The sequence below is a fragment of the Myotis myotis genome, unplaced genomic scaffold (genome assembly GCF_014108235.1).
Source record: "Myotis myotis isolate mMyoMyo1 unplaced genomic scaffold, mMyoMyo1.p scaffold_m19_p_2, whole genome shotgun sequence".
Taxonomy (NCBI): Eukaryota; Metazoa; Chordata; class Mammalia; order Chiroptera; family Vespertilionidae; genus Myotis; species Myotis myotis.
In genome coordinates this window covers 101,392,738-101,412,066 of record NW_023416324.1, presented here as the reverse complement: position 1 = coordinate 101,412,066, position 19,329 = coordinate 101,392,738, and the positions used below count along the sequence as shown (strand labels likewise).

Genomic DNA, 19,329 nt, shown 5'->3' with positions numbered 1-19,329 from the left:
CTGTAGATCGCTTTGTAGCTCATGCTGGGTGGCCCTGGGCAGAACACAGGTAATGCCTGATCTTGGCCTGCACCTCCCAGGAGGCCCCAGAGCCAGTGCACCCAGTGGACAGCTTCAGATCAAATCAAAGCACTGCCACCCAACCGCCTTGATAAGCAACACACTTAAGGGGTGGACTCAGCAGGTACCAGAACCCTGCTGAAGTAAGTCCTGCTCTGTAGGATGGGCCCCTGCATAGCTGATCCTCCAGGGTGGTTGGAGGTTGGTGGTCACAGCCAGTCCTTGCAGCTGATTGGCCTGAGGGGGTAAATCCCTCCCATTGACATGCCAACAGCAGTTGAGGCTCAACTACAAGAGGAAGGTGTACAAAGCCAACACCCGCATGTACCTTTGAGTTCCCAGATTTTGGTGGTCAGGGAGGCTGTGCCATTGGACCCTACAGAACACCTACTACATTAGGACACTCTACCAAGCCTGGGAGACGTAGCAGCTCTACCTAATACATAGAAACAAGCACAGGGAGGCTGCCAAAATTAGGAGACAAAGAAACGTGGCCCAAATGAAAGAACAGAGCAAAACTCCAGAAAAAGAACTAAACAAAATGGAGACAAGCAATCTGCTAGATGTAGAGTTGAAAACACCAGTTATAAGGTGGCTCAGTGAACTTAGTGAGAACTTCAACAGCATAGAAAAAAGGACATGGAAATCATAAAAAGAACCAGTTAGAATGAAGGATACATTCACTGAAATGAATAATTACAGAGAGTCAACAGTAGAGTAGATGAAGCCAAGAATCAAATCAGAGATTTGGAATATAAAGAAGCAAAAAACACCCAGTCAGAACAACAAAAAGAAAAATGAATAAAAAAAAAATGAGGACAGTGTAAGGAGCCTCTCAGACAACTTCAAGCACACCAGCATTTGCATAGTGTGGGTACTGGAAGAAGAGAGAGCGAGCAAGAAATTGAAAACCTATTTGAAAAAATAATGACAGAAAACTTCCCTAACTTGGTGAAGGAAAGACACACACATGCCCTGGAAGCACAGAGGGTCCCAAACAGGATGAACTTAAAGAGGCCCACACCAGGACACATCATAATCTACACTAATAAAAGACAAAGATGCTAATTGACCATACCTCTGCTACGCCCAAGCCTTGCCCACCAGCCAATCAGAGCGACTGTATGCAAATTAACCCACCCAAGATGGCGGTCGGCAGCCACGGAGCTGGAGCAAGCAGGAGACTTGGTTGCCCCGGTGATGGAGGAAGCCAAGCTTCCCGCCCACCCTGGCCATCTGTGGCCTCCACAAAATGCAACAAAGTTTCAATTATAGAAGATAAATAAATCCCAGATACCTGCTTCTAGCCAGCTTCCACTGGGAGCGTGGGTGGCTGGGGGCTGTGGCCAGCCTACAAACAGCCATCAGCCCCTCACCCAGGCTGGCAAGGCACCCCAGGGGGGACCCCCAACCTGAAGGGTCTGTGGCCAGCCTGCAAACAGCCATCAGCCCCTCACCCAGGCTGGCAAGGCACCCTAGGGGGGACCCCACCCTGAAGGGGCTGTGGTCAGCCTGCAAACAGCCATCAGCCCCTCACCTAGGATGGTCACACCCTCATGGGGTGAGGGTCCCCACTGGGGGCCTTGGCCAGCCTGCAAACAGTCATCAGCCCCTCACCCAGACTGGCCAGGCACCCCAGCAGGACCCACCCACCCTGAAGGGGATGTGGCCAGCCTGAAAACGGCTTTCAGCCCCTCACCCAGACTGGCCAGGCACCCCAGCAGGACCCCCCACCCTGAAGGGGGTGTGGCCAGCCTGAAAACGGCCCTCAGCCCCTCACCCAGGCTGGCCAGGTACCCCAGGGATGACGTCCCCCCACCCCCCCGTGAAGGGGCTGTAGCCAGTGTGCAAACAGCCATCAGCCCCTCACCCAGGCTGGCCAGGCACCCCAGAGGGGACCCCCACCCTGAAGGGGCTGTGGCCAGCCTGCAAACAGCCATCAGCCCCTCACCCAGGCTGGCCACACCCTCATGGGGTAAGGGTCCCCGCTGGGGGTCTTGGCCAGCCTGCAAACAGCCATCAGCCCCTCACCCAGGCTGGCCACACCCTCATGGGGTAAGGGTCCCCGCTGGGGGGCTTGGCCAGCCTGCAAACAGCCATCAGCCCCTCACCCAGGCTGGCCAGGCACCCTAGCGGGACCCCCACCCTGATCCGGGACACCAGGGCAAACCAGCCAGCCCCCACCCATGCGCCAGGCCTCTATCCTATATAATAAAAGGGTAATATGCAAATTGACCCTAACAGCAGAGTGACTGGGAATGACTGGTCACTATGACACACACTGACCACCAGGGGGCAGACGCTCAATGCAGGAGCTGCCCCCTGGTGGTCAGTGTGCTCCCACAGGGGGAGCTCTGCTCCGCCACAAGCCAGGCTGATGGCTGCCAGTACAGCGGTGGTGGTGGGAGCCTCTTCCGCCTCCTCAGCAGCACTAAGAATGTCTGACTGCAGCTCAGGCCTGCTTCCCGCTGAAAAGTGGACATCCCCCAAGGGCTCCCGGGCTGCCAGAAGGATGTCTGACTGCCAGCTTAGGCCCAATCCCCCAGGGAGCGGGTTTAAGCCAGCAGGTGGTCATTCCCTGAGGGGTCCCAGACTGGGAGAGGGCACAAGCCGCACTGAGGGACCCTCCTGAGTGCACAAATTTTTGTGCACCGGGCCTCTAGTTAAAATATAAAAGGGTAAAGACAAAGAATCTTAAAAGCATCAAGAGAAAAGAAAGCAGTTAGTTAACTACAAGGAAGCCCCCATAAGAGTGTCAGCTGATTTCTCAACAGAAACTTTGCAGGCCAGAAGGTATTGGCAAGAAATATTAAAGTGATGAACAGCAAGGACCTGCAATCAAGGTTATTCTACCTAGTAAAGCTATCATTTAGAATTGAAGGACAGATAAAGAGCTTCATAGACAAGAAAAAGCTAAAGGAGTTCATCACCACCAAACCAGTATTACAATAAATGTTAAAGGGTCTTCAAGAAGAAGAAGAAGTAGGGGGAATGGGGAGGGGCAGAAGGAAGGGGAACGAGAGAAAAAATATGAACAATAAAATGGCAATAATTACATATCTATCAACAATTGAACCTAAAAAAAATAAATGAACAAGCACAACAGAAACAGACTCATAGATACAGAGAACATTTTAGTGGTTGCCAGATTGGACGGGGCTGGGTAGATGGGTGAAAGAGGTGAAGGGCTTAAGAAGTACATATTGGTAGTTACAGAACAGTCACAGAGATGTAAATTACAGCATAGGGCAGTGGTCGGCAAACTCATTAGTCAACAGAGCCAAATAGCAGCCGTACTTCTTCAAAATAGACTCGCCCAGGACGAAAACTGACTTCTGCGCATGGGCCACGAAGTTTCGATCACACTGTACATGCGTGCCCGCACGTGGTATTTTGTGGAAGAGCCACACTCAAGGGGCCAAAGAGCCGCATGTGGCTCGCGAGCCGCAGTTTGCCGACCAGGGGCATAGGGGATATGGTCAGTAATATTCTAATAACTATGTATGGTGTCAGATGAGTGTGAGATTTATTGGGATGATCACTTGGTAAATTATATAATGTCTAATCACTGGTGTGTACACCTGAAACTAAAAAATAATGTATGTCAACTGTAATTGAAATTGAAAAATGATTTTAAAAAGTTTAAAAATAGTTTCAGGTGTACAGCATAGTGAATAGACATTTATATACCTCATGAAGTGATCACCCTGTTGAATCTAGTATGTAGGTTAAGATTCTTGTTGAAGAAAGCAAGTTAGGCACAAGATGCCTTTAAGATGAAGGATCTTCTAAAATTTCAAGTTCAAACCAAGTCACATCTTATCTTGGAAATCTTCCCTGACCACTCTCCCCCACCCCCTCTAACCCGCCCCCGCTTTTTAAAAACGTTTCTAGATGGAGCTTTCTCAGCGTAGGTAGTATTGACATTCCCTTTCAAGGGAAGATAATTCTTTATGGCAAAAGGCTGTCTATAACGCTTCATAGGATGTTTAGCAGCATCCCTGGCCTCCACCCACTAGATGCCAGCAGAACTCTCCAAGTTGTGACAACCAAACATATCTCTAGCCAGTGCCAGATATCCCTTGGAAGGGGTACAACTGTTCTGGGGACATCTTTCCAATCTTCCCTTCCTCTGTGTGTTCATCCATCAAATAAGTTGCCTACCTTATCTGTTTTCTGGTCTGTGAAAGTAAGATAGGGGATTGAAGGACTTGGTAAGAAGTGTGTAAAGGGTTTAGTGCTGCATGGTGCATATGAGTACTCATTAAGCCCAGTAGTGTCTGTGCACTTTCTACATATCTAGCACTCTTCCAGGTCTGGGGGTGCTGCCTGGAAAGGGAGGGCCTGACCTCTGCTCCCAGATTCTCCGGCTTTGGGGAAGGTCCCTGTGTAAATAAATGCCCACATGCATCTCAGTAGGTGCTGTTGAAAGTCAAATTAGATGCAAAGTGTGAATGGACCACAGAGTTTGGGGGAGCCAAACCCTGGGAAGGTTGGAGGTGAATTGTGTAGGACAGAGGTCAGGACAGTTTCTTAGAAGACATGATGGTTGCCTGATCCTTGAGGATGTGAGGTTTGCTAGGAAGGGAAGGCCATTTTATTTTGAAAGCGACTGAAGCTCAGACAGGGGTAGGTTGCAGAATGTAAAGGATCCTGTGTGTCATGTGTGGGATTTGCACTTGGCCTTAGAACAGAGGGCGCTGAGGAAGGAGTTTGTGCAGTGAAGTGATAGGAGCTTACCTGCAGGACTCTGGGGGGTGGCGTGGGGGGGGGGGCCATTTGCTCTTCTTGGGAACAAATGACCAAAATTTGAGGCCACAAAGGTGCCAGGCACTCCTCTGAACACTTCATATTTTCCAGCTCATTTCATGTGCAGGGGATGAGACTGTGGCACAGAGTGAACACACACATGCATGCACACAGACATGTCCTTAGTATGTATCAGAGCCAGAGTCTGAGCTCCAGCCTGGTCCCAGAGTTCACTGTCTTGGCTGGGGGTTAGCAAACTGTGAAAGGCTAGAGAGTGAACGTTGTAGGCTCTGCTGTCTGTACAGTCTCTACTGCAGTTACTCAGCTCTGCCATTGTTGCTCTAAGCAGTCTTAGATGGTGTGTAAATGAATGGACATAGCTGTGTTGTAATAAAACTTTATTTAGAAAAACTGGCAGTGGGCCAGAGTTGTCCCCGGGACTAGTTTAGTTTACCCATCCTTGCTCTTGGCCACTGTTCTATTTCCCATCTTAAGTCACTTTTTTAAAAAGTGACAGATTTTAAAAAGATTTGTTCTTTTTTATTGATATTTTATATCATGGAATTCACCTGTTTAAAGTGTATAATTCATTGTTTTTTAATATCTTCACAAAATTGTGCAACCATTACCACTAATTGTAGGACATTTTTATCACTGTGAAAAAGAAACCCATACTCATTAGTAGTCACTTTTCATTCTTTCCTCTCTCCAGCCCATGGCAACCACTGATCTACTTTCTGTGTGAATAGATTTGCCTATTGTGGGCATTTCATATAGACAAAATCAGACACTCTGTGACCTTCTGTGACTGGCTTTTATTGCACATAATGTGTTTCAGGTTCATCCCTGCAGTAGCATGTGCTTCTTGGGTATAGACCCAGGAGTGGAAATAATTTTTATTTGAGGAACCACCAGGCTTTCTTCCACAGCAGCTATCCTATTTTACATTCCCACCTGCAATGCATGAGGCTTCCAGTGTTTCTACATCCTCACTAACACTTGTTATTGTTCATCTTCTTCTTTATAGTTGAGTCATTTTTCTGCTAGGTGTGCATCCTTTCCCTTAGGCGGTTAGTGGCAATGTCAGGAGTGGGAAGGTGTTTGTTCCTGGCCTGCCCCTGCAGGACAGGTGCCCAGTGGCCCTTGGTAGTCACCTTTCCCACTCCTGAGGTTTCAGTGGCACATGAGACCAGTTCCAGAGTAGGAATTCGAGGTTCACCAGCTGGCCTACAAATGCTGGATCATTCATTAATCGCCCAGATCAGCAGTTCTCAACCTGTGGGTCGTGACCCCTTTGGGGGTCGAACGACCCTTTCACAGGCGTCGCCTAAGACCATCTGAAAACACATATATGATTACATATTGTTTTGTGATTAATCACTATGCTTTAATTATGTTCAATTTGTAACAATGAAATTGGGGGTCACCACAACATGAGGAACTGTATTAAAGGGTCGCAGCATTAGGAAGGTTGAGAACCACTGGTCCAGATCAAGGCCCCGCCTTTGCAGTAAGCATGTGGTTCACTACCTTCCTCATTGTTCACTGTGAGGGTGTCACACTTTCTAGTTGGTTAACCTTCCCCAGAAATCCTTGGATCAGAACCTCAGTTATCTCTTCTTTCTTTTCCCTGAGCCTTTGTCCTCTTTACTAGCCACAGTGTCCTTTGTCAAGAGGAACTTGACCTTTGTAACCTTTGAGGACATAACAGTCTCAGAAAGGACACATCTTATCTAGACTGGTTGGTGTTTGTCAAAAAGACTCTGCTTATGGCTCAAGAAGCATTGTTAGGTGCCTTCTGTATACCATGCACTGTGCCAGGCCCTTTACAAGTGCAGTCATTTACTCCCAATGGATAAAGCTTGTTGCATAGACAAGGAGACTGAGGCCCAGAGCTTAAGTAACTTGCTCAAGGTCCCACAGCTCATGGGTGGCAGAGTATGGGTTGGAACTCAGGATGTCTGATTTTGTTGCTTGAGCTCTTGTCCCCCAGGGCACATCGCCTGTTTCCTGCTGCAGTGTGTTTCCTGGGTGGGCTCTGCACAGGGCTGGGGGCCATCCTTTTGGCCCAGGGGCATCTGCAGAGTGACTGTTTTGAGCTAATGTTTTTCACAGTATTTTTCAGCCCCCACACACCTCATACATGGCAAAATTAGACAAGCTCAGGGTCACCAGTGATGTCCCCCTCTTTCCCCCTCCCCCTTTCCTTATGCTGCATGTTCTTCTCAGACCACCTTCCAGCGTTTCTTCCTATTTCTGCTTTCAAAAGCCCTGGTCCCTCTGGATATTCCCTTTTAGACATTCTCCCAGGGAGCTCTCCCTGACCACGAAGGAAAAATCTGTCCCTCCCTTCTGACACTACTGGGTGTGGGGCATTTTTCACTCTGCATTGTCCAGTCCAGCACTTGCAGAGCAGAACAGGGCTGACCTCATTCTTCTGGCCTCTCTGTGTTTGACACTGGACTTTGGGCCCAGTGGGCATTCATCAGAGATTTGTTAAGTTGAATTGCTTAATGTTTTTCTGTGGTCCCCAGACCAGGACAGGGGAGGTACAGCCTCCGGAGATTGGACCCTGGGTTTTATTTCTCAATATTAACACTTGGCTGTGAGGCTGCAAGGTCATGGGCTTAGTCTGTCCCACATAGTACGTGCTAATAGCTACTTTTGGAATGGAAAAAGCAAAACTTTAGGCAGAAGTTTTTTTGACATCCCCCATCCCCTACCTTACCAGCCCCACATATTCCTGCTGCATGCATCAGTCTGAGATGTGCCACACATTCCTCTGTCCTCCCATTTGAACATGGTGGGCATGCAGGAGAGGCTGGGTGGGGCAGCAAATCAGAACTATATGAAAACAAATTTCCTATTGCCATTTTTCATCTTAAGAGACCCCAGCAGGCCTCCCCCAGCCTCAGTCTTGTCCTCAGAAGGTCTTCTTGGATAGTACTTGCTCACGGGGACTGTCCAGCGCTGCCTAGGCACCTTGCTGGGGCCCTTTCACCATTTGATCTTACCAACAACCCTGTGCATTGGTATTTTTATTCCTATTTTACAGTGAGAAAAGTGGTGCTCAGAGATGACCTGGGTAGGTCAGTACACTTTAGTGATGCTTGAATGGACATGTGCCAAGAAAGCTTTTGTATTGAATTTCTGGTCATGCTTTGACAGTCTGCTGCGATAATAGGGAAATCCATTCTTCTCCCAATTAAGTGGATTGCAGAGTCAGCATGTTTGGCTCTGCCACCAGAAAGGGGGGGGGGGGGGTTTGGACTGGCTTTGCTTTAGGCATTCCATTTTGACTCAGTGGGCAGGAGGTTCTCATAGTCAGAACCATTAAACAGAGGAATGGGCTATATTGGGAGTTGGTGAGTTGCTCCTCACTGGGTGAGCAGGAAAGGTATAGGTCCCTGCAGCAGGGAGTCCTTGGGTTGGACTCTTGCAGCCAACATGCTTCACTGGCATGGGTTTTATCATCTACCTTCTTGCCTAATGCCTGAATACTGGGGAGACAGGTTACTTTGGTGAAAATGCTTTGAGGTTTAAGAAATCACATACCTTTACCTTTTGTTTGCTCAAAATCATTTATTGAGCACCTACAATGTGTGTCAGGCCCTGCCAGGGTACCACAGAGATAATTGGGATAGTCCTGTCCTCCTGAGTTCCCGGTAATGACAGTACTCAGACAGCTGAGCACACTCTGTATAGTGGGAGGGCCATGCGCCGGCACTGAGAGCATGGCTCTCCTGCCCGCTAGGCTGGGGTCCAGTTTTTGGGGGAGGAGGATGCAGGATCCTTGCAGCTGCCTCCCTCCCTTGGTTTTTGCCCTGTCCTATTCCCTTTTGCACCCTATATGTTACTCATTGTCCACTCAGGAAAGAACTGGGTGAGTTGTCACAGCAGCTGGGTATTCTGGGTCCTCCCTTGGAGCTCCAAATATGTTACTCATTGTCCACTCAGGAAAGAACTGGGTGAGTTGTCACAGCAGCTGGGTATTCTGGGTCCTCCCTTGGAGCTCCAAGCTTGTGTCCATTGTGCATGGGGTTTTTCTTCCCTTCTTCTGATCAGTTGCTAAGTTGATGGAAAGACATCTAAGGAATGGTAAGGAATGGTCTCCCGTCATAATAAGTGCCCTGAAAAGTAATGACAGTGACAATTTTGTGGAACTTTTGATAAGCACTGTCTAATTTGACCTCTGAAACCTCACAGGAGGTGTGGGGTACAGGATCCCAGTCCTCTCTCACTCTAAACACCATGCCTTGTGTGCTGGAAAACGCCTTTCTAGGCTCCAGGTGCTCTGCTTTGGAGGCTGGACAGGCAGGGAATATAGATGATGGGGGTGGAGTGGATGTGGGACAATAGGGTGTGGTGGGGAAGGTGGCACACCTGTGATCATGTCCCTCTAGAGAGGCTGAGCCAGCTAGCTACTGCTCACAGGAAGGAATAGAGCCCAAGAGCTTGGACCTTTAGACTTTTCAAGAGCAAGGCCAGATGCACATGGCTTCCCATCAGCCCCACCCTGGAGGCCAGGGGTCTCAGTGTCAAGGTGAAGAGACAAGAATCCCCCAGCCATTTGAAGCCAGCCAGCAGGTCGGGGATCTGCCTCTCCTCTGAAGTTTCTTTCCCTGTGTAGGGAGGTGGTAGCAAGAATGGATGAATCAGGTCTCAAGAGCTGCTGCCTAAACTGTAAAGTGCTTATAGGCGCTAGGGGTGATGGTGTTACGCACTACACTGAACCTGCTGTGAGCAAAGCGGGAGGTACAGCGGGAAGCACACAGCATTCATCTGAGACAGGTCTGGGTTCACATCCCAGCTTGGCCCCTCACAGCCTCAGGACCCTGATCCTTTAAGCCTCAATTTCCCACTGCCCTCACTCCTCCTTGCAGGGGCCTGAGGACTTTCCCTTCCCTTGGCCCTAGGAAGTTAACTCCAGCATGTTTACCACCCTTCCCCCATCTGCTCTTATAGGGAACACATTCAGCACCCTGGCTGGACTGGTCTTTGACTGGACAATCATGAAGGACACGGAGGCCAGCCGCTTCTCCGACTCCCACAGTGCACTACGGTGAGAACTACCTCTCCTGTGAAGGGAAATGGGAAGGGGTGTCACTTGGCTCTGAACGGGCTGGAGGCTTTCATCGTGATCATTGCTGCTGTCAGTGAGGGGCGATTGCCAGTATGCCAGCCAACATTCCTCGGGACTGATTTAGGAAAAAGTGTTTTGGCCCACACAGTTGTGCGTGAATTTTGATGCTTTTGCAGCCCATTGGGTGTGTTCTGTGAGCAGCTGTCAAGGAGGCTGAGTGTCCAACTATAGAAGAGAAAACTTGTCCCTGGTAATGGGGTACAGGGAAGGGTTCTGTGTATCCCCAGAGGGCAGTCTCCTATTTGGGGACGGTTAATGGGGAGACAGGTTCCAGCTAAGAGGACATTCTCGGATGTAAGAGGCTGTGTTCCCAGCACCAGAGTACAGATGGATTCCTTACCTATCTTGACTCAGTAACTCCTCCCAATAGCTATGTGGGCTTACGTACCACGATTTTCTCCACTTTTCAGACAGAAACTGAGAGTTTGAAGCCTTTTGTCTCATATTAGTAAATGGCGTAGATAGAGTTTAAACCAGATCTGTATAAATCTTCACTATGAATATGGTAGCCACCACCTCATCCTGGCTGTTTGCATTTACGTTAGGTAGAATGAGGAGCCCAGGTCTTTAGGTACACTAGCTGCATCTGTGGTGCGTATCACTGTGCAGTCAGTGGCTACCACCTGTGGACAGCATGGGTGTGCATCCATCACACCCGCAGGTTCTGTGGGCCAGTGGGACAAAGAGCCAGGCCTGGGCTTTACCTCGGTGATACTACATTGTCTCATGCTTTATCAAGTATGTTTTAAAAGAGTGTAATCCCTCTGGGGGCAGAAATGTTGCAGCCATTTTCAGTCTATGGAAAAGTTGCAAGTACAGTACAAAAGGTGGTTTCCCTAAACCAGCGATTTTCAAGTGGCGTGCCGCAAGAATTTTTAAAACATGCGATAGCTGAATGGTTAGTCAGGGGCACGTTCCCTTAGATCAGGGGTCCTCAAACTACGGCCCGCGGGCCCCATGCAAATACAAATATTGTATTTGTTCGCGTTTTGTTTTTTTACTTCAAAATAAGATATGTGCAGTGTGCATAGGAATTTGTTCACAGTTTTTTTTTAAACTATAGTCTGGCCCTCCAACAGTCTTAGGGACAGTGAACTGGCCCCCTGTTTAAAAAGTTTGAGGACCCCTGCCTTGGATCATCAAGTAAAAAAAAATGACAACAGCCAACCCAACAAAGCCATCTGGTGTGAATGAATCAAAATTATAACTCTTTTTTGTCAGATTGGCAAAAATTATAACATGGCTTTTGATGTGCCACAGAATTTTAGTAATTCTTTTATGTGCCACAAGATGACAAGGATGAAAATTGCTGCGCTAGAAGAGCAGGTTTGCCAGTCTGTTGCCCCATCACCCTGAGGACTTTAATGTGCATTTATTGCCACGAAGGGCACTTCCTGCATCTCCACAGCATACTCACCAAAATCTATAATCATAAAAGCGTAATATGCTAATTACACCAGATGTCCTTCTGGACATCCTTCCGGACAACCTTCCAAACGAAGCCAGAGCTGCAAGGGAAGCCCAGGTCTCGGGTGCCTGCTGGCAGCTGGAGTGAAGCCCGGGTCCTGGGTGCCTGCCAGCGGCCAGAGGGAATCTGGTGCTGGCAGCCTGGGGAAGGAAGGCCTACTCTTGCACGAATTTTGTGCATCGGGCCTCTAGTTAGGAAATAAACATTGATGCATACAAGACTTCATTCAAATTGACCAATTATTCCAGTTCCATCCTTTGTGGCAAAAACCCAGCCCAGAGTCCCTCCATGTTGTCCTGTCACTTAGTCACTATCAGCCTGGAACTGTTTCATGGATCTCAGCATGTGTGAAGACTGCAGTCCAGTTATGTTGTAGGAGGTCTCTCATTTGGGGTTTGTTTAATGTTCACTCCCAATTAGACTCAGAGCTTTGCATCTTTGGCAAGAATATAAAAAAGATGAGATTCTGTATTCTTCTAATTGCATCGTGTTACGATTTTGCTGGCCCATCACTGATGTTGATGTTGGTCCATCACTGTCATCACTTGGGTTGGGTGTCTGCCAAAGACCCCAATATAAAGTCACTTTCTTACCCCCTTGCAATTTGTAAGTATTTTGTGGAGAGCTAAGAGTCTGGTATTTATCCCTTTAAAGGTCTAGCTTAGGGCTGTAGGACACACCCAGGCTTGGCTCACAGCATCTCCTGGCAGACACCCTCTCATGTCCTGACCCTGCACCCCTAGGCACCTTCCTGGGTCAGAGCTCTTCCCGGGACTGGGACCATCAATGTGTTACCTGGAAGAGCTCTGGAATTGCTGGTATCTCATAAAGCCTGGGTGGGACATGGGCTTGGCAGTCAAAGGCCTGGATTCCAGTCCCGACCTGGTCACTTCCTGCCTGGGGTCTTAGTGAAGGAATGTGACCCTCTGAGCATCAGCTTCCCTCTGAGGGTGGCCCTGTGGGTCAGCACAGGGACTGTGTTCAGAGCCCCTGCTGGGCCTGTGCACACTAGATGTTCAGGGAATGCTGGTTCACGGGCCCTTATTGTGCAGACTGCCAGGCTTCATGCAAACAAAGATCTGGACCAGGGTCCATGAATGTGCAATTTTCATAAGGATGTTGGCAAGTCTGATATAGGAAGTTTCAGGGACACATTTCTAAGCAGCACCAACTAGGGCAACACCTCTCATTTTAGCACGTGGTACCTACCAGGAGTCCTTTCTGTGTCACTGGCCTGTTCTCTGCCACAACAGGCCCCTGAGCTCCCAGTCACCCCATATCTGAGTCCACAGCTAACTGAAATCCCAGGTACTAAGGCGTATTGGAACTAGTGTATTGGTTTTTCATTAAACTCAGCATATGACACCTAGTAAGATAGGACAAGGAGATAGATCATGGTGCAGTACAGCACCCAGCAGACCTCGGGGAGAAGGAAAGCATCTCCAGTGGATGGCTCTTGTTCAGGCAGAAAGGTGGGCTTATTTATAAATCACAGACTGTAGGTAACAGACTGTTTCAAAAGGGTCCCTTAAGCCAGCCATACTTGCCAAACAACACTCTGGGGAGACCCCACACATCTCGACTTCTCTCCCCACCTGGGCGTTCCCCCACACCCCGACCCTAAAAAGGATAAGATGTGATATGATTCCCTGGTCCTGATGCATTGGGTCATTGAGACTCATTTCCCAGAGGCAGGAGGTAGCCCAAGGGTGGACCGGAACATGGCAAGTGGCCCTGGGGAGCCTGATGGGCATTTTTGACATCACCCTGGCTGAGTCTGTTGTCTGGGACCTGCTTCTTAGTCTCCATGGGCCTCATCTTTCACATCTGTGAGAGTGAAGCATTTCTACTAAGTGGGTGATCCTCAAATTTCAGTGTTTATCATAATCACATGTAGATTTTGATAAAATGCAGACTGCCAGGCTTCATGCAAAGATCTGGATCAGGGCCCATGAATGTGCAATTTTCATAAGGATGTTGGCGAGTCTGATAAGGAAGTTTCATGGACACATTTCTAAGCAGCACCAACTAGGGCAACACCTTTCATTTTAGCACCTGGTACCTACAGGAGTCCTGATAGACAGTGGATGTGTGAGGTTCTTTGGTTCCACACATCAGGTCTGATGACATGTGTTTTTCCAGAATCCTCCCGTTCCTGGAGTCTACCTACACACCTCCTTCCTATATATTAGAAATGGAGAAGGCGGCCAAGCAAGGGGACACCGTCCTGGTGTCCGGGATGAAGACCGGGAGTGCCAAGCTCAAGGCTCGCATCCAGGAGGCCGTGTATCAGGTGGGCCTGGGCGCGGGAGGTGCTGGGCTTCCTGGGGAGGGGGCAGGATGCCTGTTCACCCCATATGCACATTTCCTCATGGAAGTGAGATGCCCTGCCGTGAAAGTTTCACTGTCATGAAAGGGGAACTTCAAGGTGTGGTTCCATGTTTTTGTTAGTTTGGTTTGGGTTTGGGGGCCACAGCTTAGTGAGAGGTAGTTGAGGCACCAGAGTGCACCATCTGAAGTCACAAACATTTGTTCCATTCTCAGTTTTGAAGGAGGTTCAGGAGCACTGGGATTTTCATTAATTAGCTTACTTTCAACAACTACCCCCTGTGCCAATATAGGGACACATCCGAGCATTGGGCACTCTGCGAACAATCCTGAGCTGCCCTCCATGCTGTCTCTTCCTGTGCCCAACAGAAGCCCTGAGACTGGCGGTTCCATTTGTGAAGGACTAGTGCTCCTCACCCTCCCTCCACCCCCAGTGTTGCCCTGGCCTCACCAGCACCTACTTTTCCATCAGTGCCTCGTTTTGAGAGGGGTACAATAGGAAAAGGGTGGGTTTTGTCACAGTCCTGGCTCTTTCCAGATTCTTGTGAGAAGATGTCTGCCCTGCCTGCAAACTGCAAACCGGAACTCTTCCTTTTGTTGGCCTGGTTCCTGGGTCACAGGCAGACAGGCAGTGGTATTTCATCTGCCTTTTAATCTGCAAAGTGACAGATGACAGAAACCTCCCCACATTCAGACTCTTTGGCAGATTAGCCAGTAGTTTGGGAGTCCTGGAGGGTTTTGGAAACATGGGAGGTGCCATGGCACAGGGCTGACCCTACAGGACTCTGCTCTTTGGAAACAGTTTGCCTCTTAGGATCCTGGGCCCTTGTGTGATGTGCAGGGCTGAGATGGACAGGCCCTTTGTCCTGCCTGTGTTGGTAAAGGGCTTCCCTGCATGCCTTTCTGGGAGGCACCCACCACAAAGCCTGGCCCAAGGGAGGGGCTCTGTATGTTCTTTGATTTTTCAATAAGTCAAGGATATTATTTAACTTATTGTTAAGCCGGGAAACCTGTAAAATGTTACAGCTGAGTCAAAAGAGAACCCAAATAATTTATGAATAGGTGCAAAGCTGGTCAATATCCATTGGGCGGTAATCATTTGCATCCCCTCCCCCCCAGGGAAAATGGGTTTCCATGTCTGTGGATGGGAATCATCTACTTTGCCATCAGTTTTCTCCAACTTGCAGAGTTGCCAAGCAGTGAGATGGCAATGGAAGGCACGGCCCCGTAGGACCCGGTGGCGATGGTGCACTGCAGTCCACACAGGTGGTCTTTCTCCCACTCAGAGTCACTGAGGAGGAGGCCTTGGTGGGGCTTCACGTTGGTCAGGGACGGGCCCAGAAGCAAGGGCTGAGTGCTCTCAGGAACACACGCCTCCTCTTTCCACGTTGGCCTCAGGTTTCCCAACCCTTCTGTGGGGAGAGCCCCTGAGCCCCTGGTGACCACAGTATCCATTGAAATCACTCCTGGCTCCTCACTTTGCATTCTGTTTAATTTTTATTGTTGTGAATTGGGCTGTAACACACTTAGAGGGAGCGCTGAATTCATGCTTGCAGCACAAGCGCGGCTCCCCTGGGGCTTTGGGATCCGAAGGCATTGCCTCATTCTTTCACCCCTACCTTCCCTGTCCTCACATGAACATACTGAAATGTTCTAAAGGTTCCTTCTCTTGGCCATACCCACTCTCCTGTCCCTGACCCCACCTCACCTGTTCTATCCTCATCTTTATGCCAAGAATGTCCATGCTGCGGAGGTGAGGCTACTAATTTTGGAGAATATCCTTCTGAACCCAGCTTATGATGTTTACCTGATGGTGGGGACCTCCATTTGCTACAAGGTGCAGAAGATCAGGCAAGGAAAGATTACAGGTGAGTCACCGACTCAGGTAAAACATACATAATATAACATTTACCACGTTAACAGTTCAGTGGCATTAAGTACACTCACATTGTTCAGTAACTATCACCACCATCCATCTACAGAACTCTTCATCTTGTAAAGCTGAAACTCTGTCCCCATCCAACACTCTCCATCCCCTTCCCCAATCCACTGCTTTCTGTCTCTATGAATTTACTTCTCTAAGTACCTCAAATAAGTGGAATCAAACAGTACTTGTTGTTTTGTGACAGGCTCATTTCACGTAGCATAGGTCCTCTAGGTTCACCCATGGTGTAGCACGTGTCAGAATGTCCTTCCTTTTTAAGGCTGAATAATATTCCATTGTATAGACAGACCACATTTTGTTTACCCAGTCATCCTTCGGTGGATGCCTGGGTTGTTTCCATCTCTTAGCTATTGTGAATAATGCTGCTGTGAACATGGATGTGCAGATATCAAGTTGAGACCCTGCTTCCAGTTCTTTTGGGTATTTATTCGTGAGCTTCACAATGGACTGGGTTCTACCCTTGGTTTGCCATCGATTGCTGAGCAGCCTTTGCAAGCCATCCCCCACTTTTGAGACTCATTTTCTCCATCAGAGCCCTTGAGGCCTTTCTGCCTGCGCTGTGAGGGCAAATTGAACTGATGGACATAGATTTGTTCTGGAGTTTCAAAGAGCTGTGTACATGTGATACATTTCATATAGTGAGTGTTGAGTGTTCTTAATGCAGCACCAATCCTACTAAGAATTATTATTATTATTATCATTTTGTTTAGCATTTACACGTTTCATGGTTAGAGCACAGGGTGTCAAGAGTCTCTGGAACAAGAGTGTTGCACTCGGGAACCATCATTTGAGGGCCTGGACCTGTGTGTGGGCAGGCGCCTCCCCCAGGTTGGGGCTGCATGCCTGTGATGCAGGGCGCTGTTTAAGAAGCTGCATGCTTCAGCTTTCAACCAGCTTGGTTGAAAAGACAGCACCTTAGCTGAGAGGATTATTACTGTGTGGCACGCTTAGAAGGCCACAGAAACCGAGAACAGGCCACTCCTGCCTCAGGGCCTGGCTCTCTCTGACAAGAGGTGCACCCTGAGAACATCCCCACAGTAGGATGGGTGAGGGAGAAGAGGGCTCTTAGTATTTATAGCAGGTGTCTATGTTGCTTGCAGGGTGATGTTTCTACTCAGTCCTGTTGGCATTTGGATTGCTTGCAGACACGATGGGCACAGTAACCAAATTATTAGACAGAACAAAATGTGGGAAGGACATGCTGGCTGATGGAATTGGTATCTTGAGAAAGACTTGAGTGATTGGAATGGTGGAATTTAATTAATTAATTAATTTTTTAAATTAAATCTTTATTGTTCAGATTATTTCAGTTTTTCTTCTTTTTCCCCCCATAGCTCCCCTCCACCCGGTTCCCACCCCCCTTCCACCCTCATCCCCCCCTCCACTGTCCTCATCCACAGGTGCACGATTTTTGTCCAGTCTCTTCCCGCATCCCCCACACCCCTTTACCCCCGAAGATTAGTCAGTCCACTCCCTTTCTATGCCCCTGATTCTATTATAATCACCAGTTTATTCTGTTCATCAGATTATTTATTCACTTGATTTTTAGATTCACTTGTTGATAGATATGTATTTGTTGTTCATAATTTTTATCTTTACCTTTTTCTTCTTCTTCCTCTTCTTAAAGGATACCCTTCAGCATTTCATATAATACTGGTTTGGTGGTGATGAACTCATTTAGCTTTTTCTTATCTGTGAAGCTCTTTATCTGACCTTCAATTCTGAATGATAGCTTTGCTGGATAAAGTAATCTTGGTGGTAGGTTCTTGGCATTCATCACTTTGAATATTTCTTGCCACTCCCTTCTGGCCTGCAAAGTTTCTGTTGAGAAATCAGCTGACAGTCGTATGGGTATTCCCTTGTAGGTAACTGACTGTCTTTCTCTTGCTGCTTTTAAGATTCTCTCTTTGTCTTTTGCTCTTGGCATTTTAATTATGATGTGTCTTGGTGTGGTCCTCTTTGGATTCCTTTTGTTTTGGGTTCTCTGCGCTTCCTGGACTTGGAAGTCTATTTCTTCCACCAGGTAGGGGAAGTTTTCTGTCATTATGTCTTCAAATAGGTTTTCAATATCTTGCCCTCTCTCTTCTTCTGGCACCCCCATAATTCTGATGTTGGTATGCTTGAAGCTGTCCCAGAGGCTCCTTACACTATCTTCGTATTTTTGGATTCTTTTTTCATTTTGCTTTTCCGGTTGGGTGTTTTTTTGCTTCTTCGTATTTCAAATCTTTGACTTGATTCTTGCGATCCTCTAGTCTGCTGTTGGAACTCTGCATAATATCCTTTATTTCAGTCAGTGTATGCTTAATTTCTAGTTGGTCCTTTTTCATAACCTCGAGGGTCTCACTAGATTTCTTGAGGGTCTCACTGCATTTATTGGCGGTCTCACCAGACTTTTTGAGGGTTTTACTAAATTTATTGGTGGTTTCTAGAAAGTTCTTGAAAAACCTTAAAAGTGTGGTTTTGAACTCTATATCCAGTCGTTTGCTTTCCTCCATTTCTGTCATTTGTGACCTGTTTCTTTGTCTCTGCATTTTTTATGCTTCCCTGTGTTGGTAGAGTGTCTGTGTGTGCTAGGTGTCCTATAGGGCCCAGTGGCTCAGCTTCCCCAATTACCTGAGGTGGACACCCTTGGTGCACCCCTTTGTGAGCTTTGTGCACAGTCTTGTTGTAGTTAAGCCTTGATTGTTGTGGGTATCACTGGGAGGAATTGACCTCCAGGCCAATTGGCTGTGAGAATTAGCTGTGTCTACGGTGGGAGAACTTCTGTGCTGAAGACACCCTTATGAGGCAAGACTTGCTTCAGTGGGGCTTTGGTGCTCACTGAGTCTGCCCCCTGAGCGTGTCCCTTATGGATCTGAGGAGCTGTAATTGGATGGTCCCAATCTGACCACTGGGTACACTGGCTCTTGGATCTAAGGAGATGCTAATTTAGCCAGTGCCTGAGGCTACCCAGCAGGAGCTATGAAGAGATCTGCAGATTCCCCTTCTTGTTTGGGGTTTGGAGGTGCCCAAATGTGGCCCAGCTGTGAAGCAATGCAAGCTGCTGTGGGGCCTTGGGCCTTCTCTTGGAAGTTCTGGGTCTGTCTGGCCCAGCTGCAGTTTGTTAGGTAATTTTCAGATTGCCAAGGGCCAGGGCATTCATATGCAAAAGCCTCTGCTGCAGCTTGGGTGGGGCGGGGTCTCAGGGAATCAACAGGGCGGAGCAAGCAGCTATGGCTGACCCTCAGCCCTGCCCTAAGGGGCCCCGTGTCTCAGTGTCCCAGTAATCACTGCAAGCACCTTTGAGAGAAAGCCGCCCTCGAGTTCCGAGTTCTGCCTGCTGCCAGACAGTCCAGTTTCTCCCCGTATGAGTCTAGGTCCCCAGAGACTCACCCGGAACTGGAGTTCAGAGCAGTTGGGGGCTTGTGACTCCTTCCCGATTCAAAAAGAGAGCTGTGTCCTCAGTTGCCAGCCCTTTCCGAGTGCGCCTTCATACCTCTGCACTTTACTTCCGCACCTTCTCTGAGTCTCAGTATGCTTTTCTCTTTCCTTCTAGTTGTAGAATTTCCACTCAGCCAGCCTTCCTGTGGTTCTGGATGATGTCCGTTTTGTCTTTTAGTTGTATTTTTGTGTGTGTGTGTGTGTTGCCTGTTGTTT

General features: G+C 48.3%; 1 protein-coding gene across 4 annotated transcripts in view; it reads left to right on the top strand.

The window, feature by feature from the left end:
- The window catches only part of NUP210 (nucleoporin 210), a 124,970-nt gene that overhangs the window by 20,895 nt on the left and 84,746 nt on the right, over positions 1–19,329 (top strand). For all 4 annotated transcript variants that reach the window (XM_036348955.1, XM_036348956.1, XM_036348954.1 and 1 more), the window contains exons 4-6: positions 9,775–9,871; positions 13,563–13,713; positions 15,484–15,616. In XM_036348955.1, coding sequence (XP_036204848.1) covers positions 9,775–9,871; positions 13,563–13,713; positions 15,484–15,616 — 381 coding nt within the window. The remainder of the gene's footprint in view (positions 1–9,774; positions 9,872–13,562; positions 13,714–15,483; positions 15,617–19,329) is intronic.